Genomic DNA, 26,945 nt, shown 5'->3' with positions numbered 1-26,945 from the left:
CCCGACCACCTTTTCTCTCTCTCTCTCTCTCTCTCTCTCTGCCTCTATCTGACTCCCTGTCTCTCGAACGATCGTGCAAAAAACGTCGCTTGAAAACCCCTTTTACTCGATCCACACCCGCGAACGTCGATTCTCCTCCACCTAAACCGCCTGTCCTCGCGCGTGTGTGAGAACCCTGCCTTCTCTACTTCGCCATAACATATTAGCAAACTCGGACGAATCTACTCGCTACGATCGGAAAGCGTTTGTCTGGTCACTAGCGTCGCGAGCTTTACGACTTTACTCGCTCGTAATTGGCAGCCCGTACCTTGGGCAGATCGCCCCTGTTGCTGTCTTCACTGCTCGTGAAGGTGCTAGAGGTGTCTATGCCGGAGTCTTTGGTCGCGCTGTCCTGACTACCCTGTCGATCGGCCTCCCAAGACCATTCCTCCTGAGGGCCGCCAACATTGGTCCCACCGTCAAAACGCACTGTCTTTTTCCCCCTCCTCTCCGTGAACCTGATGGACACGCCACATACACAGAGACGACCATGGAGGTGATGCGCGCGCTGCTTGCTGTGTTTAATCCGTCGCGGTTATTTTACGCGCCGATCCATCCTTTGCGAGGCTTCACCCTCCCCCGTTCAATTTCCGGGGACCGTCGGTCGGAAAATTCGCTTCCGGTGTGAACGTTACACGCGCGAGCCAATTCGGTCGGATTTCTCATTTCGAGCCGTTTTCGAACAAAGTCTTTCACCCTCTTCCGGACAAGCTCAGAGATATATACAAATTTAATATAAGAAAATAGTAAACAATTTTTATAGAAAAAATATAAAAAAGATATGATTTTCTTCGAGGTATGTGCGCATCACGGAATGAAAATCGTCACCTCGACGAAGACCGCGGGTTCTACGATCGCGGGTTCACCGGAGTCGAACGAATACGCTCGTCCGTTAGGCGCACGAGAAAAGCCTGCGAGAGAAAGCGAGGAAAAGGCTTTCGCTTCCTTGAGAAAACGCACCTCCTACTATCGGCGCGCCACTCGTCGCCGCACCTGCGGAAGCTCCGTCTGACGAGGGTGCTCTCTTCTTTTCGCGGCTCTCGCGGTGGATGGTGGCCGTTATGCTCGACGGTCATCGCGCCAGCACCGTGATGCCCATTGTGGGATCCGTTGTGCCTACGCCCACCATTGGACGTCGATTTCGGACCTCCCGCGTGATGGTAGTACCCCTTCCCTACAGTAGATCGAAAATTCGTTTTCGTCTTTTTTTTCTCCTTAGCCCCCTCTCTCTTTTTTGCTCTTTCTATCTCTATCTACCTCTCCTACGGTCTCCACACGGATCGACAGCGTGCGAGACCTTTAATTTTAGCTATTACGATTCGCCGCGACGACGCTGATTCACCCTCGTCTTTTTCCAAGGAGAATCCTCTCTTTTGTCCTTCTCTCTTTTCTCACGCAAGATTTTTCCGGCATCTCCTCTGCCTGAAACTTGACAGCACCTCGTTCTGCGGCGATCGCGTTAAATCTACGCATTGAGAAACGGAACCGTGTTCGTGTCGCGGAGAATTATCTCGTCTCGAGTCACCTTCCCGGTGCTCCTCTGTCTCTCCTCTCTCCCTCTCTCACTCTTTCGCTCGTTCTCTCCCTCTCTCCCTTTCTCTCTCTAATTTGCGCGTTAGTTTCGTGTAAGAGCGTTTAGTGTGTTATATACGGTACACCTGTCGGAAACGAGGTAAGGCGGCGGTGCAAGCTTGCCCGCGATAAATGTGCGATAGACGATGCCTAAAGCTTTAAGTAGAACCCGTATATATACGAAACTGCCTACATGGATGGCGAGAGAGACGACTAGGTACGACTATGCGTAAATGTGCAGGAAACTTGTGGTTGTGTGTGTGCGCGCGCACGTGCAATTACATTTACGACGAGATGTCCATCTGGAGTTCCGCGTCGGCACGCTTATCTGTGTTTTCTTGGGAAGGGGAGAGGGGATAATGGGAGGACTTTACACCTTGGTCTGTCATACAAAACTAAACACAAGACTGGACGCGAGACACAGAACAGAAATTCGGACCGGTATGGCCGAAATTGGACGAATGGACGAGATACAGAATTCGCTTTGGCTTCTGCACGATCGTTGATTCAGCGAGCGTCGCCGATCGAGCAGCGATATTCCTTTGGAGGAGAGTCCTAATCTAACCAGGGGATAGTGCGTCCTAGTGTGTTTTTAATACATCGCCTTATCAGGCTTTTAAAACCATACATTTTGTAAAAAATACGCAGTAACACATGTTGACCTGAATTTTTACAATTCATTGTTACAATTCATGCAACAGAAAAGTGAATATAATAAAATATAAAAATAAAAGTAACGATTTTTCTCTAAAACCACCAAAAGTTTTGATTGATCGGTCGGTCAACGATTATCGAGGTAGGATAAATTTGCTCGATCGGTCGAAAATGTGTTAAGCATAATGCAATTATTTTGATACTTTGTGTTGAGAACGCGGACAATCGTGCAGATACTAAAGACACGCAACACGGTTTGAGACATTAACATGAAAGAAAAGGGCAACATATAACGGTATCTAAACTGGAGGAGGAAACGTGACGTTACAACTGTCGCGTTATCATCTTATTTAATGACAAGACCTATATGGAGAAAATACTGTAGTAAAAATTATCAGAAAATGTTATAATGCCTGACCATATCGGAATTGTAACGGAAATTACAATGTGTGTCATAATATTTAGTAATGTATATCATATATACATATAATTAGAGATTAAAACACACATAATAATTTCGATAATAATTCCGTAATATAATACAGCGTTACAAACTTTTATAATAATTTTTACTCCAATTTTTTCTCTGCGTGCGGCGTGTGCAAGTATACGTCCGGCTGTGTATATGCGCGCGCGCGCGTATGTGTGTGTGTGTGTGCGCAGCAGGCGAGTGGAAATCTCGAGAAGTGTAATAGATCGAGTTGTGCGTGCGTGCGTGTGTGTGTGTGTGTATGTATATATATGTATGTGTGTGTATTCTGAGAGCGGAGTGTAGATAAAAATATACCTGTGCACGATTCATATAGCCGTCCAAAGTAGAACAAATAAAATCTAAAAACAAAATTACAATACTGCCGATCGGTCGAGCCGCGCGTTCTTTATCTCCCCCCCCCCTCCCCCCTCTCTCTCTTCTCGCATAACAGAATTGTACTTTCCCATGGAGAGAAAATTCGCTCCGCTCCGCTTATTTCTCGCGATAACGTGGGTGTATCCCGCCACGGAAGGATAGTCGCGCGAAACACGAGATAATACGGAAGGATCTTAAACGTAATTAAGCGCGCACCGACGGTATGTTGCTCCGGCGAGATTTAATTTCGAAATTGAATTAGCGACTCGGAACACCGGGGATTCGTGAGGCGAGAAATAAAAAAAAATGAAAAAGAATTACTTTTGTTTCCGACAAGTTACCAACGGAGTCTCCACCCCCATCTCTCCGTCAAACCTCGCGGCGTGAAATTTTGCGGAAATTACGCGCGAGACGTAATCGCGTAACCGAGCCGCGCGCGCCAAAGAGAGAGAGGGAGAGTCTATCAAGATCGGAAAGAGAAATAGTTTATTATTGATCGCCACTCGATACGCGCGACCGTTCGGCAGATACGTACACACACATGCACACGCACAGATATACATATAATATATATATAATATATATATGTATATATATTATATGTAAGTATACATACAATAGATATATATGTGTATGTATGCGAGCGATTATATAATATATAGCGAAAGATGTGTGACTTTTGCTTGGTATCGTTAGATATATGTAATAAAAAGTCATTAAGTACCGCGGGGAATTGCCGATTCATTCTGTCTGCCGCCTTCTCCCGCGAGCTCCTGGAAGTCATCACTAGCTGCTTTTGCCCTAAAAGTCGATCTCCCTTTAACCACGATCCCAATCGCAACGACGACGGCACATCGTCGGCTTAATTACGCTAATTCACGGTAAATGCGAGCAGCGACGAGCGGGACGGACGCTCGTCCGTTCTCGTGGCCTTTGCGCGGCACGTCGGAAAACGAATATCGCGGTCCACGAAAATGCGGCAACGGTGAGCGAAACTGTGTTGGGCGATCAAACACAGTGGACGGCGGATGAGCCGGAAAAACGGAGAGACGAGCGCGGTGTGCATGAATGACTGGGCCGTTTGTGTGAATAATAAAAATATCGTGCGAAACGAAAAAGAAAAGGGGAGAGAGAAGAACAAAAGGGGAGAGGAGGACGGAAGAAAACGCGGAAACGTACTCGATTCAGCGGACCCGGAATTCGAATTCACGGTGAATAGCGCTTTTTCGCGAACGTGTCGCGCGGCTTAGCCGTGCTGAAGGAAACGGGCGATTCATTTTTGTCACTTGCAAGTCGATCGCGAACGCGACGCGTTCTCCTCTCACGTCGATCGAAGCGTGAGAGCGAGGACGTTTCGGGAGGAACGAAAATAGGACGCGCAGTGTATATGGCGCAGGTACGCAATACGGCGACGCGATAAAGATATTTCTCGCGCCTCGTAAGCCAACAAATTGGTTACATGATCGCCCCTCACGAGAGAGCACTCTTATATCATTCAACGACATCCATGCTCCGTACGCGGCGGCGGTATGCGTTTGATATCCGCGGGCCGATGCGCGATCTCGACGTTACGGCGTAACGATAAAAGCAGCGCGAGAGCGACGTCGCACAGTGGTCCTGACGCGGAAAAAAAGGATAGTTTAAAGTTGTAATGTTTCATCCGCTATAAAAGTAACATTTAAGAGTTTTAGTACAAATTATAGCATTGAATGGTTTTTTTACTTTTATTTTCATAATATTACAGCACAAATAATATATTTCGCTTTGAATGTGTTGTTTACATTCTAGTTCCCATTTTCTAACTTAATTCATTATAATGAATATTATATATATAAACTAACGTTATATATGTGGTTAAACGTTAGAGTAACCTTCGAGCGAGAGATAACAAGTTTTTTTGGAGCTTAAGCCCAGCGAAAAAACGAAAATATGCAAAAGAAAAGAAAATTGATCTAAATGTATCAGTATTAACATAAATATATAAAAAAAAAACAAAAAATATTAAAAATATTAAAATCATAAATTATTACAGTGACATACCAGTAAATTGTGTCACGAAATTATACCATAATTAAATTTCGTGGAATGTCAAAAGTTAAGAAAAAAATAGCTACTTAATAATCAAGTCTCGGAAGCGATCCCATTTACAATGAAGATTGCGCACCCTCAAAAAGTTGCAAAAATTAAAATTCCTGTCGAGAGCCATGTTGGTTTGTGCAAATAAATGATAGTAGTTTTAACGTCGTGGAACGTTACACGTTAGAAAGAACATAGTTTGTTGAAAACAAGTTCCCAGAAGATCTCCATAATTCACAAAGTTCAAACGCGCGTTCAGCTACAGAAAGGTAAAAATTTCTGTTGACGATCTCAGCGTTCCGTGCGAGCATAGTAGTTTTGTACTTTACCAAATGTACCCGAATAGAAACAAATAGGCAGTTAATCATCAGATTTCATCGTTCTTTGCAAAAACAGCATGAGCGCGAACATTTACCTAAATTAAAACGTTTGCCAGTGGCTTCCGTAACACTTTAATTTCTGTGTTTTGGCACCACTGTGCGTCGCCGGGAAGCCACTATCTACACACGACGTAGTATCGATTCAGTTATGAAAAATCTCTCGTCCGCGTCTCACGTGGAAATTCTCGCAAAACCGTCTCTCTCAAGAAAGACTAGCGGAAGAAAAAAGGAGGCCGACGAACAGCGGAGCCGGAAGGAGGGACGGACCTTCAGGTCGCGACGAAGGCGAGAGAGACGTCCTAATGCAAAACGTGCGAAAGAGTGCTTTGAGAGCGACCGTTTAAGATAGGCGGTACCTGACGACGCGAGCGATTTCCACGCCGACGACGGTGCTCATGTGTTGTGAGCAGCGGACGCAGTGAGACCGCGACGAACGTCCGTACGAAAACCGTCGCGTCTCGGGAAGTGCAGAGAATCTTAATTTAAAAGTTAGATGACACCGGCTCACCGCGTATAAATCACTCGGAGATTTTGCCGTCCCATTCCCGCCGCCTCACGCCCACTTTCGTCGTCGTCGTCGCGACGACGACAGTCGATCTCGTTTGCTATTCCCCGCGAGGGAAAAAAATTCCGCTGAACCACGGAAGTTCGGCGCGGCGCAAGGATAAAAGGGCACGACAAGGACTCATTACCGGCGATAACGGAGTCGGGTAAACTCGAAATGCCGTCCGCCCACTCGTTATCTCGCCGCGTGTGATCGATAACGACGAGTGGTGTTTTCTCTCCTTTTTTCAACGTTACGCGCGCGGTTAAACGTGTTATTATCGATACGCGTTGAATCGACGGTGCTCGGGTCGCCGGGGGTCTCGACGTGAACGTTCGAAGCTGAAGGAACAGGCGGAGGGAGATCGTTCTCTCGGAGGAAGCGGAGCACGCCGTCCGCGTGTCATCGAGCGCAAATATCCACCCCCTTCTTTCTCCGCAGCCGCGAAGACACGTGTCCAGGAGGCCGCGATCACACACACACACACACACTCTTTCTCGGGTCAATGCAGGCGACCGCCCGAGCAACACATGAGAATGAACACGTAACTTACCTCTCTCGAGAGCTTCTACAAACTAATTCTCTAGTCTCTAATTGTATTGTGCATCTACGAATGGGAGCAACAACACCACCGTCCTCGGGCTAACCCATCGTCGCCTCGCTTGCTTTCGCTCTTCGCGCGTCTTTTCTCTCTCTCTCTCTCCCTCTCTCTCAAACGATCCCATCGCAGTCTCGATATCTCGTCGTCGATATCTCGGCCCTGATGCTTGATCGGGGCCTCCCGACGGTCACACGCGCGTCCCCCGTGTCGTCTCGAACGTCACGCACCATTAGGACAACTCTAGCGGGTTCTCGCTCACCGACTTGTCAATTCTGGAGCGAGCCAGTTCTCTGATTCTAGATCGTAGAATCTAGATTCGCGAGAACTGGAGAATAATGAATAATCGGTCGAATCGAGGTCGAAGTTAACCGACGTCGATGAGAGCGCTCATTAATCGTCGTGTCGGAAGGAATGCGATCGACCATCCAATGCATCTTTGTATCCTCTCGCTTCGGGACCTACCCGAGTAGAACGCGAGCATCGTCGTAGTGGAGTAAACTCAAGAGTTGCTGAGGCAATTACATCCCCGCGTGTAATTTCCATCTCGATCGAGACGAACGGTACGGATCGCGAGAATATAGTATTACGCGCACGGAAGAAAAAACAAACTCTCGCAACTGAATAGATGAAAACTCGATGACAAGTAATGATATCTTTGTTACTGTGACTGAGCGAATTCGTGCGATTATATTCGCGACCATCAACCTTTTGTCGGCCATTTCTCACTGATCGATGCGGATCACGATGATGCACACTCTCCGTGCGATCTCCACCCCGCGTCCACGGCGCGGTTGCTTCGCGGGGGCAGAAAAAAATACGCGCGAGACGAATGAAGAACCGTCGCGGTTTGCTGCTATCGACTCACATTATCGCTATTATTAGCATTTTTATTGAAGAGCACCGACAAGCCACGCGTCACACGGGATGGCCGCGATGCATGTCTTTGATACGCGGCTCCAATCACCGAGCTTCCACGGAGTGACGCCGCTTGATTCCGGCCTCCGTGTTTATCCCAGACGACCGCGTACACCGATACATAGCGGCCAAGAGGAAATATCATGCAGCGACGCACGTAGTTGACAGTCAGAGCACTCTCTCTCTCTCTATATGTGTGTGTGTGTGTGTCGCCCTCCAATAGAAATAAACGCGGAGGAGTGGAGACGACAGGATCAAAGCCGTGTACGCGAGCATCTTTCTCTCTCTCTGTTACTCTGCCTCTCTTTCTCTGAAAAATCTAAAGGAGGGTTGATCTAACTATTTGCATCATCGAATATTCGCATTTACATTTGCGCATGCTTGCGTATTTGTGCGTACTTATCACACGGTTCCGTAAGTACGCGAACCTGCTTGGGGATAATCGTTACTTCCGTAACTCGCTCGTACATTTCGTATTTTTACCGCTTTAATCGACGGAACTCATTTTAATATCGATAGAAAACTTTAGAACTTTCTGGGGGGCAATCAGCATTCTACTCATTTTTTTTATTTTGAAAGCGAGGTCAACTTCACAGACGTGATTAATCGAAATGAAAAATACGAGCTCTTAATGCACCGGGGATATTTAAAATGTAATGCGGTATATATTACACACATATTACAGTTGTTATAGTGCAAAGGTAAAAGAATAACATTAACCGATCCGATCGTTCACATACGGTCCTCCCTTCTCCCACTTCTGGACGCGCGCATACATGTATTTCCCAAAATACATTCGATTACGCGTTTTACCTTCTATGTGGAAATTATTTTCGATGCGTGCGCGCAACATCGCGCGCGGATTTATTTTACAAATATAACACAATATATATACGTCGCGAGATGCGGAGGATGTATAGTGCAAAGGTAAAAGTATAATGTTAAACGATTTGATCGTCCTCTCTCTCTTTCTCTCCCTCTCTCTTGTTGTTTCCGTATGCGTGCGTGTACATATTTCTGGAAATAGATACGCGCTTTAATTTCTACGTAAAAACTAATTTCGATACTCGCGGGCGGACGGGCGCACGCGGCGCCAGATTTATGCGGGACGAGGTAAAGACAGATAGAGAAAGAGCGAGAGAGAGAGAAAGAGTGAGAGAGAAAGAGAGAGGGAGAGAGAGAAAAAAGAAAAGAGGAGGAAGAGTGAGAGCACTCTATGGCGGTAAAAAATGAACACGACGATGAAGCGGTCTGTTCGGCCTACCGTCAAATTGCAAGCGTCTTCGGATTAAATTTATATGAGGTCGCCTACCGAGGAAGTTAGCGACCCCGTTGCGCGGTGGGTGAACGCGCAAAAACTAGACTGGCGCATGAAACGCCGCCACCGTCGCCGTTGTTGCTGATATACCGAATAAAACGCGACTACGCTAGTTTTCGCGTCGGGCGAGGGTGTACAGCAGTACACCCTCACCCCTCGTTGCGAATAATCAATCATAAAAACGCTCGCGCGAATCGCATATGAATTATCGCGCACGCGATAATTACGACACGCATTTTTGCGGGACGACGCGCGTCGCGTAGCGTAGAATCGCGAAGCGAACGTAAAAACATGAAAGAGAAAGAGAGAAAGGGGGCACACAGAGGAGGAGAAGAGGGGAGAAGGAGAAAGAAGGCGTCAATGGGCGGACGGTCGCGCGCCGCTATTCTCTTCTCTCATCGGTCTCGAAAAGCGTTATAGTATGATATACGCAGTTCTTTCATCGCCCCGAGGGAGGGAAAATGTCAAAGTTTCCGAGCTCTGTTCATAAGTAACGAGCCGAGAGTGGCACGCGGGTTCACGTGATTTTCATTGTGCTCTCCATGACATTTCGTAATCCCGATCCGTGGATGTTGCTTTGTTCTTTCCCTTGCTCTCTCTCTCTCTCTTTCTCTCTCCTCTATCTATCTATCTCTCCTTCCCTTTCTCCCTTTTTTTACCGAACAATATTTTTTACCGAGAACAAACCTATGATGACGATGCGTGTAATTTCGGATTATAGATGTATCGATGTCAAAGGCGACGAGGATGAGCGCTAAATTCACCGAACTCCTCGTGCGTTAGTGCGATGACGCGCGCGCCTACGATGCCCTCGAATCGTCCTCGGAGAGCGGGAGCGAGAGAGAAGGGGGTAGACTTGGCTCAAGCTAACGAGATGAGAGGGGCAAAAATGTACTCATAAATTCGGCTACCGGGAAGCAGAATAATTCCCGAGATGATCTCCCGATGAATCTCGAGCGAGTGAGAGTAGCGTGCCTCGCAAGGCGGTGATGGCGACGTTTTTCTGCCTAGGCTCTGACCGATAGGGGTCGAAGACTATCAGAAACGAAGAAGGGGCGAATGTTTGAATTCGCCCACGTGCTGGCCGCGTGACGTCACCGCCCAGCGTGTGGGCGTAGCGCGAGTGAGAGCGGGAGCGCTAAGAAAGAGGAAGAGGGATGGGGTAGGAAGACCGTGTTGGGGAGAAAGAGAGCGGGAGAGAAGCAAGCGGGGTGGGAGAGGGGAAGGGAGGGGCGAGAGGACGCCAAAGATCAATGCAACGGCGAGACCGGGAGGGCAGAACCTGAGAATTCCCGCAGGATACCGGGCGATACGGCGCAATACACGGGTCGCGCCGATCGCAGATTTAACGACGGCCACGGGGACATCTATCTCGGGCGACGAACGAAGCTAGACAGGCGGACGCGCGCGTGTGCGTCGCAATCGTCCGATCGATATCGTCCCGACGGTTCGTATCACTCGCGTCGACGTGGATCGCGAAAACTGAAAAGAGGCAGCCGCGTGCGCCGGGCCATTATCAAATCGATAAGCGCGCATCAAGTTATATAACGTGACATTTCAACATGCGTTTCTATCATTGTCACACAATGCGCTCGCGTGGAAATTATTAAACGCGACCGTATTGTTCGTCGCGATCCTATCTCGATTACCTTTACACTGTTTAGCTCGGCGAAGTTTGCGCGCGTCAATGTCGCGTACGTAATTAGCGCTTGACGCGTTGCAACAGCTGGCTCGGTTATGACTGAGCGCGTTCTGTGCGCGCGAAACGTTATCGATCGCTCGATCTGAAGTTTGCCTCTTGGGAAGCAGGCGGGCCTCTGCGGCTCTTTGATTTCCAAGATGAGGGACCTGCTCGCGTTCAGCGAACACAACTGTCGCGCGGGCGTTAAGTGAAAATGATCGATCTTACGCAGAGAAAAGAGTTTCTTTGGGTTTAGTATGCGCGTTTGCTCGACTTAGGTTTGTTTAATCCCGAAACAGTCACTTAGGGTCATTCAGACCACAGTTAAAAGTCGTTATCATTAACAAAATATAGTATGTCATCGATTGCTCTATGATTTATTATTATTTAGGGACATTATAAACGTAAAGATTTATTCGTTACTTTTTGAAGAAATGAGAAGAAACTAAAAAAAATTTAAGAAACGGAATAAGCACATCGAGTGTTCGCGATTATTTACGTAAAAAGAAAATAAGATGACTATTCTCGGGTTAATATAAGCAACATATTTTAATATCGAATACGATTTTCTTTAAATAAAGATATTGCTTCATTAGTAAAACCATATTATTTGATAGAAAAAACAGTATTATTCAGAGAAAATCATATTTTCAATAAAAAAAGGTCGTGTTTTTTTACTATATATTGTTCCACTGAAACGAAAAAGCTTTTTAGTATTTTTTCAACATAGTGTTACTTCTTTCGAATAATTTATTCCTTGTGACAACCATTGTAACATTTAAATGAGAATACAAAAGAAATATATTATTTGACGTAGAGATATTTATTATGTTTGAGGAACAATCCTGTTTGCTGAATCAAACGTTCATTTGTTTGCTCCATTTCAGAGGACAAATTTATTTCATTAAAGAAATTCTTTTAAATCCAAATAAATCTTTTTCCCTGTGTATTTTCAGACCCACCCATCTTCTGAAAGTCGACCGTTTTATCCGGCGAACGTAGCGATTCTGTTTGAGATAGAAATCTACACGTCGCCATATTTGTTAGCAACGCGATCTCGGGAGCCGACGCGCACCGTCGCGGAATTCCTGCGGAGATGGGAACTTTCGTGGATTTTCCGCGGCGCAATCGAGACGCGAGAAAGCAGAGTCCGCGACCTTCATCGGTGGAAAAAGTAGCGCGCAAGAGGAGGCAGAGTCCAAGTTTATTCCTGTACGAGAGCCACACACTCCCCACAGGTGCTGCTGCGCGCACCTGGATGAATACGGTTCACAGCTCGCCGATCCCGCATCTAATCAGCCGTGCATGCATACACACACGCCGTTCTTCCACCGCTCTCTTCCCCCGATTTTTCGGGCCGCGTCGGTTACACACGGAAGAACAAACTCGCTCGTGTCGCGGGCTTCATCTCCGCGAGAACGAGCTCGTAAAATTCGCGGGATTAATTAAACCCGATCCGATCTCGTATCGTCTCGAGTGTACCCGCCACCGAATATACATTTTATTCCGCGCAACCACACATACACGACCGACGTGTAATTATAATTCCTCGGCGCGCACATTGCGAACAAACACGAGCATTGGATCGATCGATTGCATTCTCCGTGATCGCAAGTGCCGTGGATACACACGGGCACGCTTCCCTCGTAAACCAAATATCTATTGACACGGAAAGACCATGCTTTCCTCGTGCGACGACTTTCAAGGACGACCCTCTCGATCGGCTCGCTCCGTCGTGCTCCGGAGTCAATTTGGCGGCCGCTCTCAAATGCCGATACAGGGCGAAATGCAACGTAGACTTTATGCGACGGTCCAACTGTCGAGAGGTTTGCTCCGTTAATTAGCCCGATAGGTCGATGTGGCGGGTCAGTAAGAAGGATCATACGAAGGATGTAACGCGTCCTGTGCGAAAATTTTCTCTGGAAATTTCCGACGATCCATATGTATGTACATCATTGTGTTGCCTTTACGACGCAAATGGAGGACCAAATTGCGTACTTTCAATTCTGCGCCAATTATACGTATGATAAAGATCTACTCGTAAAAATTCTTCCTCTGAAGTCTTCCTCGAAACGAGACTCCTTCGAGAGATGAATGCAAATCGCGAGTCTGCACGATATCGCAAAAGTGGCATCGAGTGCCCCGTCAACTCATTTCGCTAATTGCATAAAATATGAGTTTGCTTGATCGGTGTGTATCGAGCGATAAGTCGTCGAGCCAGAAATAAATATCGAGCTGGAGGATTCACTTACCCTTCTCCGACTCGTCCGGCTCGTCGCTGGCGCACTCCGGCGTGCTCCGTTCCTCTTCGCTGCTGCTGAAACTCCTTTGTTGCTGAACGCCCACCGTCGAGGCGGGCTGAGCGGGATGCCCGCCTTGTGTCTGATGCATCGAGTGCTGCTGCATCGCGGCCCGAACGGGAGCGGATTCTACCGTCGTTTGGCCGTAAGTCATCCCGAGATCGGCACCCTGATCCTGCAAATATCATCATAATAATAATCTTTATTAACGAGAAGCATCCTTTGGTATACATAAATAGACATTAAGAGAAGAAATTATAAGATGATTAAAATATAAATAATGACGGTAGTATAATGAAAACAAAACACCAAAAAAGAGCATTTAAATGTTGTCAGATTATTGTGAAAAAAGAATCGAAGGATAAGTTGACTGTTAAACGTGATATGGGAATTTGAACCGTATAAAATTCGTTCCATGTAGGTCGTGTTTTTAAAGTCTTTGGCGGAATATTTAGTTTTGGGAATTCTAATATAAATGAGCAATCAATATTACGATTTAGAAGATTGAATATAAGACATAACCTACCACCAGTTGTCAAATTGAACCGGTCAAAATCGCGAGTTACGTCTCGAGTCGTGATCTCATCCTCGGGACCAATAATGAAAAATAAAGATTAATAATAACTAACTCGACGAACAAAGCAAGGTAGCGCGATATTGCAAAGTTGAAGATTTTCAGAAATGTCGATCGCATTGCACGCATTCCGCTCGACTCCAGGTCTTCGGCTCACTCACCGGATAGGTCGTCCGTTGCCTCTGATAGTTTTGCGAGTGTTGCCTCATCAGACCGTCGATCTCGCCTCGGTATAAATTAGGATCGTCGTCGGGGAAGGTAGCGGGGTGTCGCGGAGTCTGTTGCACCGGATAAGAGCCGACCACCACATGGGGTGTCGGCAAAGTTCTCGCGTGAGGCGAAACTGACATCTCGACCCCGCTGTCGCTGGTGGACATTCGGCGGCCTGTGATCTGCAACAGCGGGAATGAAATTTACTCGCGCGCGGCGACGATTACGCGGACCGAGATTCCGAGATCTTCTCTTTCTCTTTCCCCCGCTCGTAAATAAATAAGTCGTGGAGAAGGAGACTCAAGTCAAGTGCGAATTTAGCGCGACGCATCCGCGGTACGGGCTCGAAAATAGCTGCTTCATAAATAAAGTCCCCCCCGCAAGGAGGAGACGATATCGGGCGAGCGAAGGGAACGTTACCTGCTCCTGCTGGGAGTACTGTCTCCTGAGCAGACAGTTTCCGCTTCTCTGTAACAACGGCAAATTCTCTTTCTCAGCCGCGCTGTGCGCCCTCTCGAGTTTCGGTCTTTTATCCTGAGTTTGGTCCGCGAGTCCCTGAGGACCACCCACCTGCATGTCCTCCTGCATTTGTCGCAGCATCGCGCTGTCCGCGGCGGCGAGCCCAGTCTTTGTCATCCATTGTCCGGTCTTCGAAAGAAGTTCCTGCTTCTTCCGGCACAGTATGCACACCCATATCACCTGCAATCAGACGAGAGCGAAGTGTTACGATCAAACAGATCCAACGAGAGACGAGGGGAGCGCTTGAGATACGCGAAGGACGAGAACGCGAAATTTCCGCGTCTACAAGGGGAAAGTGTCCCGAAACTCTCATCGATCCAGGTCACCGCGCGTGTGGCCAGTGACGAGGATATTAATAGGAAATCACCTATAGGAAGTCGGCCAGTTACCGAGCTAATTGGAATGTATAAAGCGGCGTGAGATTGATTACGACAACGGCCTGTTTCTTTCTCGGCGCCTCTCTCTCTCTCGTGTCGTACCCTCTAAATTTCTTGGAGCGAAAACTCCAAACGAGTGGGATAGCGAAAATATTGAAATGGAGTGAGCGTTTCACACACCAAAAAGAGTGGATTCTGCTAATTTAATTCTTTAACGCGTATTCTTTCTTATTGCGTTCTTAACGTGTTATTCATGAGATTTTGTCTCAAAATCTTCTCAGTTATATGCCATTTAATCAATTATATTTATATTATATTTATATTTAAAACATTTGTTCGCCGCTGGCTATGTTTGAACTCAGAACTTCCTGAGGGATCCTGAGTCTGTTACACCTGGCACTATGCCATCTCACCTTGTTTGATAAGTGAATTTCGTATTGTCTATAGTCCCGAATCCTACAGGATCCCCACCCCTTCTTTCCTTTACTTATATTTGAGAATAAATATGTAACATATTATCGCGTAGAATAATATAGTTTTTTTGAAATCTTATATAATAATATTCAAGAAATAAATAGAACAGTTCTTTAAATATTTTTATTCAAATTTACGTTCTGTATAAAATTTAATAAATCGTGAACTGAAATCGTGAACCGAAAAAAGTGACATTGCTATAGGACGATTGCAGTAAGGCTCGTCCAACTTGTAATATGCGCTATTAAATTAGGTTAGGCTATATCCGATTCGAAATGAAAATATTCATTTTACGATATAGAAGGTAAAAGAATTTTTTCCATCAGAGTGAAAACTCATTTCAATTCGAGTGATTCGGTAGTCACTTCATTTTTCGAATGGAACTTCACGACAAAGTGAAAATATTCACTCCACGTTATAGGGTGGAAGAACTTACTCCATAAGAGTGACAATTCACTCCAATTTCCGAGTTACGTGGCTGTCACTCCATTTTTCAAGTGGAGATTTCACTCCGAGAAATTTAGAGAGTAGCGAGCGAATGAATTTGCGTTCCGAAATCCGTGAATAGTGTTAAAAATATCATAAAGCGAAATTCTAGTATTTCGAACAATCGTCTCTCTGTTTCTCTCTGTATCGCGCGAGTATACAGCTCGCTCGAATCGGAGGGCTTTCTGAAATTTCGCCGGCCTTACGACAGAGAGAAATTATAAATACCTCTTTAACGAAGTCCCTCCGTCTGCGGCCATTGCCTCGGGTTATATTCTTATGCAAATCTGCGCGGATTCGAGTAATGTTAAATTAAATCGAGGAGATCCGAAGGAAAGTGAGGCGCGAGCGTAACAAAAGGACATGCTTATACGCGAACAATTAGGAAAATCGACGACCTATTCCGCGGTCTTTCGCATAAACTCGTAATCGTCAGAAAAGAAGATCCTTTTCTACAAATGCTCCCCATTTTTGACGATTTATCGTTAGATGACGCGACGATGATCTACGGAATGGCTACACGGTGAATCGCGACAGACGATTACATAAAGTTCCAATCAATTTTTCAGTGAATCGCACGCACCGCGCGTTCTTAGACGCTCCGACTGTCGCGCATCGGTTATAATCAGGTTCACAATTAGCGAACTGCCGCTCGAGTTAAGCAGTTGGCGCCGCGTGAATGGGAACTAGTGGAATATTTCATCAAGATAGCGGGTGATGGATGGAGCGTTTAGTAGCAAACTACAAAACAATGCCTACGCAAACTCTCATCGATAACACTTTGCTGCCCACCGGCGCGTTTTCATCGGGTAAATCACGCTGGAATCTGGTGACGGTTTTCTGAACAACGCAAGGCTCTCACTCTCGTCTGTGCCCTCNGGGGGGGGGGGGGATATCGGTATCGCGTAAAAATCGCGCGTTAATTCCCCGCGAAAGAACTCAAGTTCCAAACGTTAATTAACGTCGGCACGCTTTATTACGATCCGATGACGAACCTGCCACCGAGAATGCGCCGTGAACACAAAGAAAGTAACGCGAGTGCCTGTCAATCTATTTGCTCGTCTCTGAACGCTACGGATCGGCACGTGATTTTATCGTGCCCTCTTTTTTTTAAGATATCATTATATACAATTAAATCGTCGCTCCCGCCGCATCCAAACAACGTATATTCCTGACATACTTTCGTGACATCGGCGCAACATTGCGCTACATAACTTTGGTGAAAATACAGATGAATAATTCCCGAAGTTGTGCGCGATGTTTTTACGGGGATACATCTTGACTTTTAATTTCGTGTGTATTCGGGCCAAACATTTGTATAACGTCGCATTTCTCGTAGCGTAACCGCCTAACCGTACATAGAGAAAATATTGTAGTAAAAATTATCACGAAATTTTGTAATGTTGGACCATATTGGAATTATGGCTGAAATTATGATGTATAATATTATAATCTTTAGTAATGTATATCATGTACACATCGCTAAAGATTACAGCACACATAATAATGTTGATAATAATCCAGCATTGCAAACTTTTGTAGTGATTTTTACTACAATATTTTCTCAATGTACAACAATATCGTACGAGCATTATTACTTCCTTTTTTCTCCGATACACCTTAGGTCATCAAGAACGAAGGCAGACTTGACGATATTATCAATCCAAGCCGACGCAGTTTTTCTATTCCTATCGTGAGTTAATTCCCTCTTCGACTCGTGGACGATCGACATTTCCAGTCGCTGCATTCCAATAAGGCTGACATTCATCGCGAAGAGAATCGACTGTACATACATCTGTCGGAAGCGCGGGAATCCCAGCTTTACGACGGTTTTTATTTCACGTCGCTACGACGTCTAGAAGCAGAGGTATCGACGAGCGCATCGACCACCGCGCTCTCGATCGACGCAACTCGGCCCGCGCAGCGTCGCCGAGAGCACGTGCTCGCGTAAACACGTGTGCGTGGGTGGTGATAAGACCGCGTTCCGGGAAATGTAGGTGGTAACGTCATGGCCGTACGTGACGGAACGCGGCCTTGCCCCCACTCCTGCGCAGGTCAGCTGTTCGACCACGAGTCCCTCAATCGTCCTCCCCACTTCGGCGCTGCGGCATTTAGTGTAGCAGAGTGTAGTAGCACTCTATGTGCGGCGTTCTGCGCATTGAGCGCTCCAAAATTCAAGCGGAGGTTATGTTATCGCTCGCATACGATAGAACTCTTTTTTTTTTCTTTTTATTGGAATGCTAGATGCCATGTTGAGAAACCGTAATAAATAATAGGTGACATAAGTAATATTTTTTTCTCTATCTAATCATTTCTGGTCGATGATTTTCTATAATCCTTTTTACAGACATCCGAATGTGCTGATTTGTTTATGAAAAGTGATATTCGAATCATATTGCCCGCAGTTTTTACAGTTTTCTGTGACACCAAATTTTAATATTTTTTCCTTCCCAATAATATGAGAATTTTATCAAATACGGAAATTGCGAGTGCAATACTTTGAATGAACTGATTGATATTTTTTAACTGAAAGAATGCTATATCAGAAAAGGACACAGATAGTGTGTCTCTTCTTTCTGTCTCATTTCGCCCGTTTTCTCCTGTGCAAGGGTACCACAGAAAATGAATTTTGAAATTTCCTGACTTTTCCAGACGACAGTGAAGAATTTCCCATAAGCAATATGTAATTTTAAACTTTAACATTTAGAAGTAGGGATTGCAGGAAAGGTAGTTTATATTATTAGAAGAAACACAAATTTAAAAGTTTAGTAACATGATATAATCCTAAATGCAATTCAGGTCAATAAAAAAATAAATAAGTATTCGAAAGGAGAATACAGTTGAAAGCATTTGAGGGAATTATAAGCAAAGTTCAAAATTTCAACATTTTTTATATATTTCTCTGAATTCTCCAGGTTCTCCCTGACATTTTAAATTTCCATAACTTTTCCTGGTTTTCCAAGTTTATGGCAACTCTGCTATGGCAGCTAATATTTCAGTATAGTACCGAGTTCTATGTGTACGAGTCGATGAGACGAAGAAGCGATCTTTTTGAACACGCTTTGTTTTTCATTCGAGACAGAATCGTTTTTCGCACGTTTTCCTCCAGCGACCGCTGCGAAAGGAAACGAAGAACTTGATTTGGTCTCGCGCACGTTCCGCTAAATGTTTCCGCGGGAATTACCGGCAAGCTTTCAACGTTCGACGATGCGATCGAAGGGGAAAGTTTCAGCGCAAAGTGAAAAGATTAAAAATACAACGCCGAGAACAGTGAGAGAAAATGCATGCGAGCAGTCAGGTTTATCACCTCACCATCACCTCAGATCACGAGCGCGAGGCGGATCGAGTATTTCTTCTCGACGCATCGACCGATGAGCGCTCGACGAAAAATGCGTATTGAAAACGTAGCACCGATCGAAATACTCGCGAAACCGACGATTTCACGGCGCGGACTGACAGCCAGCTGCTCGTAGGAAGCGACCGCTGTGGAGAAGCGGGCGACGAGGACAAGGAGAAAGAAGGTCGAGCGAGGGACGGAGCGGGCGAGATAGATGCGGGCAGGAAGAACTTGAAGAGCACTTGGTTGAGTTGCCTAGGTAGCAATATGTCAAGAGCTCAACCCCTTTCCAGCGGTCGTCCGCTCTCCAGCAACCTTCGTCCACAGAAAGGTGTTTCGTACGTACGTTGTGCGCTATCTCCCGACTAGAAGAAAAAAAAGATACGGAGGAGACGGCAAGAAGAGATCCTCGAGTTGTCTCGGGCTGGCTGGCTGGCTGCGCGACGATTCAAAAGAGTCCGGTGTTCGGGCGTAAAGGGCCAATTTGGCGGAGCCGGCCGAGATTTGCATTAATTAATTAGGGGCCAATTAATTCAGATTACTTGTAACGTGTACGCAGCTTCGTCGGACGACGAGGACGCCGCCGAGGCGGACAATGGGAATGGCGACGACACAACGGGCGTCGTCATCGGCGTTGACGTCCCTCCGATACCTCGAGCATCAGCAAACGATCGATACGAGCTCGCACAAGTCAATCCGATAAGTCACACCACGGACGGACACGACGAGCCGTGTAATGCGTAATATTCGCGCGATTTACGCGATTCCTGACTATTGCGAGAGAGCTGCGAATACATGAGAAAAAATTAGTCTTAAATCAATGTGTGATAGATATATATCTCATATATAATTTTTATCGCGAAGTTATCGCGATAATATAATTGAAAAAAATACACGTGGAAACATTGAATCAATTATATTATCAATCTCTGTCATTCTGACTTCTTTCCAAGAATATTATAATCCTCTTAAAAGATTTTTAGTCTTGATGTGATTAAACTTGTATTGATGCAAGTATTGCTTGCACTCAATTCAAGACTGAAAATCTTCTAAAAATTGTAATATTATAATATTTTCACTTATATATGAGAATACTGATCTAATATTGATTTAAGATTTTTTTCTGAGTACCGAATTGCTTTTTAACAGTGACACCGCGGCAGTCGATCGAAGATACCGTCCGATACGAATTTCCGTGTAATTATTTTATGGAGTATAATTATATATTGTTATAAAAATGTCCACATAATGTTATTACACGATATTGTTCTTTTTTACTAGGTATTTTTAACGTATCGCATCAAAGAAGATATACGCGGGAAAATTTAATTAAACACATTATCAATCTGTCGTTGTGATTTTCTTCCAAGATCGTTTATACACTCATGATGTCGTTTTCTGTCCCCTCAAATCCCTCCCTTCTCGATCGCGCTGGAGGTGAGGCTAAAAACTAAATCAACTAGACCCGAGAAGTCTCATCCGCGACGGAGTTTCCACTTTCCCGGATAAAAAGCGTCATTTCTCAGAGGAAATAGTTCGATGAGACTGTCAGAACAAAGGGCTCGACTTCTTTATCGCACGGCGACCACCTGATGGATGAGAAAAAATAGACGTTCGCGAAAGAAAAAAGAAGAGAGAGAGGGGGGGGGGGGAGACCGCAAGCCGGAAATAACAGTCGAGGGCTGTCATAACAGCTTCGGTTGCCTGACAACAATCGTCTATATGCGGAGTGACGTTCGGACCACCCTTCAAATCCCGAGTAGAGCGCGCGCTCGCTTACGACAGTCGACGACGAAGCAGCGTATCGGAGGCACTTCGGAAGACCAGCCTCCCGGAATCATGCTCGAGCATAATACGGACGGACCGAGTACGTGGGAAAGTACGTGCACAAGCCGGGCTTTCGTAAATGACGGGCCGGGTCTTTGAAACAAGCTGACGCAAAGTGCTCTCTCGTTTTAGGAATCAGTTTGCACACACACAGAATCGGCGTAGTTTCAAATGGCAACAGCATTCACCGGCCGAGCCACTCCCGCAGATTGCGAGTACATTACCGCTGGTTGCGCCATTAATTATCAGTAAATTATCGGTATCATCGTTTGAGCGACGCGACCCTCTAATAACGGGACGAAATTAATAAACAAACAAGCAAACACACGCGAGCGTTCATTATCGGTGTACACCGGGGACGCGCGAGAACGATAGCGGGCGGATGTAAATAGCGCGTAAAACGGCCGATTCTTCTTAACGACCTGGCGCGCGTTACTTTCGCGAAACTTGCGCGAACTGTCACCGTGCAAGGCGTCGTCGACACGACGGCGACGAGACGCGAGGATTTCCAAAGTTTCGCGAGAGAGGAACGCAGTTTTATCTACTTACTCCATTTAACAGACGCTCAATAACTTTGACCTTTGCATCCCTTCCCGCATCTTTCCGCCGATAGGAAGCATAAATCCATATTAGCGTCAAGGGCTTATATTTTGTCCGGCGAAGTTTTCAGGTGTCCTACATATAGAACGGAGAGGAGTCGTATTCCCCGGTCGCTTCGCGGAAACGAGCGTCAGTTGAGAAGCGACAGATGCTCCCGGAGTAAGTCAAAGTGCCGGGGTTCTTAGCGAACTTTCGATCGTTAATACCCTCGTCCGGTGTTGTGTGTGCTCGTTCGCGAGACAGGGCACGAGAATCGGATGTATTCGTTGCCGCTTTATATACGCGATTCCTGCAATTTGTCTGCGATAACGCCGACACGAAGTGACCGAGACGAAGAGGTACATCCTTGCTCCGAAAATTGACGGAGGAAAAGTGTTCTGCATCGCGCGAGATCACGGCGGAAGGGAGACTGAGCATCTCACGGAGAAATTTGTTATTTTCGCGTGGACATTTTGTAATGATCACAAAAAGAAGAAACAATAAAAAAAAACGTCGCGTTCCCTTTTGCGACCCCCTTTCTTCATCTTTTTCATGGCGCTTCGCTCACCTCCGTGCCCGGGATAAGGAAATGCATAGTCATTTAATCAAAAGTCGGAACAATTCGGCCGAGTCACGCGAGCAACGTCGACATAGCATGATAGACGCCGCGAGATCCTCGCAGGAGCGCATGAGAGGTCCGCGATTGTACACGATTTTGCGGTATGTAAAGCAGGAAATAATGCTCGCGCGAGTCTCTATAATCGGGAAGGGATTGGAGTAGCTCGCGCTCTGATCGATAACGAAGACGTCGCCAGTGACGCGAGCAAAGAAGCCGACGACGACGAGCGACTCTCCCGCGCGTTCGCGACGCGCATCTCGTTCTCGTATATTGCTGAAACTGCCTGCGATTCTTCCTGGTAAACAGCACGGAACCACCCCGCGGCGATTCCATCTCGACGCTATAACCCGCGCTCCGTGTCACGACGATAATGTATTCGCCGATTTGGACTTTACACGCGCACGCGTGTTACAAGTCGCGCTGCCAGCGAGTTGCATGCATCGAAAACGAAATTTTGGTATTTGTTACTATAATAAGTGAAAGAATTGTAATTAGGAAAATCATTTTTCTATACAGAACAAATGTACTAGATTCAAGTAAATAATTATCCCGATACTCCATAGCAATTTTTTATTTGGATTAAGTAAATGTGTGTAATCAAATAAATAATAATTATTATTATTATTATACAATTATATAATTATAATAATATAATATTATAATTATAATAAATATTTTATTTTAATCAAGTAAATATCACTTAATCCAAATAAAAATTTGCTAAGGAGTTTTATTGGAATAATTATTTACTTCAATCTAGCACTTTTTTCTACGTAGTAAGGTTATTGTATCCGAGCAGAAATATATCTAATCAGCCTGAGTCTACAGCTAGTAGTTAACTAATATAGGTTAGATTAAATTTTCTCGATAGTTATTAATTCGTTATTGGCTAGTTATTCGCTAAAATGTAGAATTGGTTTTGTGATTTAGCCGTTACTATATAATAATCGTATATCAAATATGGTAGAGTAGATAGGACGCTGTCTATTCTAAAATATATAATTTTACCTACTGCATAGGTAAATTCTCCACCACCAGCATTTACAAATGAGGTAGCAATTAAAAATTGAAGCTGTTATTCCACAAAAATTTTGAAAAAGCATAAATGAGCGTTATATTACTATCACACAACTAGTATGATTTTTCATCTCGCAATTGTTTTGTTTAATCATCAGCTGACTTATTTATTTTGCCATTATCAAACCACTAGGAGAAATGAGCGTTACATTACTAGTTACATTACTAGTTACATAGAGGAAAAGATTTCTTTAAGTTCAGTATACATATTTGTTTGACTTGAATTTATTTCATATTAATAACATAATTTTATACCAATATCATTTTGTTTGAACGAAAATGTTGCTTCACTAAAGTAAACCATAGTGTTTGATGGTAAAAATAATATTATTTAGAGGAAATAATATTTCAATAAAAAAAAATGTATTTCATTATATATTAAATATCGTCCTATTGGAATAAAAAGAAATTCTTTAATATTTCTCTAATATAGCGTTACTTCTTTGAAATAATTTATTGCTTGTGAAAATCATTGTAATGTTTAAATGATAAAATAAAAAAATATATTATTTGACATGAAGATATTTGTCGTTCGAGAAACCAAACAATCCTGTTTGTTGGATCAAACATTCGTTTGTTTGCTCCATTCGAAAAGACAAATTTATTTCAATTAAAATATTATTATTAAATTCAAAGAAATCTTTTCTCTCTGTGTAGTAGACCGACGTTAGACACAAATTTATTATCTCATGGCTAGGCACTCGCAAGATTCAATCTCTACTAAGATACAGTGTCGACGATAAGAATCTTATATTCATATTGCTACAATATTTTGGATTGAAACCAGAAAAAGATACGGTTGAGGTCGAAAACACAATAATTTCCGTGGGTTTGCTCTCAGTACGCGCACGTACGTATCATCGATCAAATCGCAGTCGAGGGTACTCTCGATAATTTTCAGGCGGAGAAGCTGCCGTCCGCCGCGCAGATAAACAAAATGCCCACGGAATGGCTCGTAAACGCCGGCGAATGGATCCCGGCACTTTTACTGCCATATCGTCTAGGCCGCCATCTCGACATCATCTGCGAGGAGGATCCTCGAGAACGTTTTTATCGCGTGCGGCCACTCGAAATCGTTCCTCGAGACCTAGAATCTCCAGAGTCTCCGACAGATTCTCCCAACGATTCGTCTCGTTGGAAATTCATTCGCGAACTAGCATCTGATTATACTTCACGCGCTAATTGTTCACGTTGATTAACACGTGAAGTCGCATCGGCGAAGTAAGAGTCCACGTGGCAACTTTGACAAATGAAATTCACGAGTTCACGAATAAGCAATACTCCGTAAGTAAGTCGCGAAGCAGCTTCGCGCGCGGGCTCGTCTCCGGGCGAGCGAGTCCGGGCTCGACACGTTGCCCCCGGAGGATCTCGCTTCCGCCTGACAATTCGACTTCGATTTTCGGAGTCGCGTTTTCCATTGTACGTTCGTCCGACGTTCCAGATCTTGTTACTCTTCCGTCTTTCTTCTCGCCTATCTAATACTACTACTCTCGCGTCTTCACCGTCGGCCACCACAGCCAGCTGTCTCGGTCGCACGTAACCGCGGCCCAACGGCGAGCGTCAGACAAAGACTTCGCGTCTGTCAGCCGTCTCTCCGCCGCTTCCACGGGGCTAGGACGACGAGTAACAGCTCGAGTAAAAGTCCGCGCATTGACAAATCCCGGGGGAGCGTAGATTTGACGAACGGCGTATATTTTATTCCGCCCCCACTGCGCGCCTTTTCTCGCGTGCTCTTTCTCTCTCTCCCTTTCTCGTCCTCTTCCCCTTCGTGCTCCTCCACCACGCACCCTCCCTACCAAACTTAGATCAATATGTTGCGTCATGTACCCCCCGCCCAACGTCTCACCGTCCTCCCAGCCACCCACTCCTCCGACACCTCCGCACCCCACTCCCTTCCCCGTGAACCAGCGCCGCAAGTGACGTCACGCAGGGACGCGCCCCATTCATAGGCTCCCACGCAGAGAGTCCAGGCCGCGACGACGGAAAAAAGGAGCGGAACCGTGGAAAGGAAGGAGAAGAAAACGTTCGCGCGACGGCCGTCGCCGGCATGCATGGGGGAGTACGGCCGTCCTATCGATTCGCCTCGAAGGTGTCGCTTGCCTGCTGTAATTTCGTCGTTTTCGCGCGAGACGCAATTAAACCGGCGGACCTCGTGCACAAGAGAGGGTCCCGCTCGCTCGCGCGGCGAACGACGCGCGCGTCGTTGCGCCAGCACGGATCGATGATATCGTAACGACGCGCGTTCTCTCTCTCTCTCGACCTTCTAACACACACAGCTTCTTTCTACTTCACCCTCTCTCGCGACGGTGACGTTTATCATTGTCCGTACTTGCGTGCAGCCGTGACGGAAGCGTGCGTAGCGTCGCACACGTGTATGCGACGGAGCTTTACACATCCCCCTCTCCCACAATGGTCGTGCGCGCAACCGAGCGTGCCGGTCGGAATTGGAATGACCAGCGTCATTGATCAGCGCGTGCTCGGATTACTTTTAATAATTCGGAGAATGGAGCTTTTCTCGGTGAAGGGGATGAAGAAGGGTGCCGATGGGCTCGAGACAGATAAGAGCCGGGGAGTTTCGGGAGGCACGCTTACGATCGCGGGAATATACAATTCGTATTATTAGAGGCGTATCGATTTTTGCCGCTCTTTCTTTATAGAATTATAATCGGGTATCCAGCCCGCACGACTAATCCGTCGCGGAACGCTCGTTAAATAGAACCAGAAGACACGGTGATCAATAAAGTCCAAGTTGCCGGCTAAAAATAATACGGACGGATCTAGCGTTACGTTATTTCGACTCGCCGAAACGTACATATTCGCATCTGTGCCGGAAAGCCGCGTTACACGCGCACCGCGCATTTGCGCTTTATACAACGAACGGCAAGCAGAGCCGTCGACGACGTAATTAACCCTCAGATAACAAGAATGGTCGGATCCATATTCCTCCGCGAACACGCTTGTAAAGTGTCATATTTCTACATATTTTGCGATATACTTTATTCGCGTTTAAATATTTTCTAACTTATTGTGAGAATAAAATTGCCTAGTCGAAAAAATTAGTTAAAAATCTCACGGAAGAAAAAGTTTGGTTCTTTCAACCAGAGAGGGAGCAACCGGGTGCATTTTGGTTGAAGGAAACAGAATTTCTGATTATAAGAACCACATCTGGCTCATAAGAAAATCTGTTTCAACCAGCACGCATTTCTGGTTGTTCTCCTCTTTCTAGTTGATGCAACTAGATTCTTTTTTCCGTGTTACAAAATCTTTCTCCTGCTTTTACGGGTCGGATTCGACTCATATGAACATTGTTATTTGAGGGTTAAACGCGCTTTCATGTTCGAACTCCGTTAATAAGTAGCGCAGCCAGATTCCATCCCGCGACAATCCACAGACTCCCTCGTACTCTCTTTCTCTTCCTTTCCCCCTTTCTCTCTCTCTCGTTATTTCTGTATTATTCGGCATGAGGGAGGATGGGCGCATTCGCGAATACGCTAAATCGATATTGTAACGTACGTACGTACGGACGTAAGCGCACCCACACGGGCACAAAAAGGTGGCCGGCAACGCGGGGGTGAGAGAATAATATTTGCGAAAGAGAAGATAATCGCGTTAGCGCGGAACAGGTGCGAATTCGACGACGTCGACGATGTTAGTGTATGGCGAGAATCCGCGCGCGCGCGGATATCTCCGAATACGACGGCGGGGGTGGGAAACGGGAGCGGATAATAACAAAGTTTTAAAAGCACGGCCGATATTCGTGCGCACACCACGTCCTGCTCTACCCACACCGGACGTTAATCCTTCATCTCCGTCGATGAAAATCCGGTCGAAATTGCGCTCAGTCAATGAGCGAGCGAACGAAAGCGGGAAAATACTGCCTATGTAAATGGGAAAGGAACGTATTCTCGTCTTACCATCTTTGTCCCCCCCCCCCTCCCC

At 45.7% G+C, this 26,945-nt stretch overlaps 1 protein-coding gene across 4 annotated transcripts in view; it reads right to left on the bottom strand.

Moving 5' to 3' along the window:
• The window catches only part of LOC106745680 (regulating synaptic membrane exocytosis protein 2), a 75,012-nt gene that overhangs the window by 37,730 nt on the left and 10,337 nt on the right, over positions 1-26,945 (bottom strand). For all 4 annotated transcript variants that reach the window (XM_014621500.1, XM_014621498.1, XM_014621496.1 and 1 more), the window contains exons 3-7: positions 14,132-14,410; positions 13,663-13,893; positions 12,880-13,102; positions 1,000-1,213; positions 308-497 (exon numbers count right to left, since the gene is read on the bottom strand). In XM_014621500.1, the coding sequence (XP_014476986.1) occupies positions 308-497; positions 1,000-1,213; positions 12,880-13,102; positions 13,663-13,893; positions 14,132-14,410 (1,137 nt within the window). The remainder of the gene's footprint in view (positions 1-307; positions 498-999; positions 1,214-12,879; positions 13,103-13,662; positions 13,894-14,131; positions 14,411-26,945) is intronic.

This window comes from Dinoponera quadriceps, unplaced genomic scaffold (assembly GCF_001313825.1).
Source record: "Dinoponera quadriceps isolate SergipeBrazil2010 unplaced genomic scaffold, ASM131382v1 scaffold1441, whole genome shotgun sequence".
Lineage (NCBI taxonomy): Eukaryota > Metazoa > Arthropoda > Insecta > Hymenoptera > Formicidae > Dinoponera > Dinoponera quadriceps.
The sequence above is the reverse complement of the archived record's forward strand: the minus strand, read 5'-3'. Positions and strand labels throughout refer to the sequence as shown.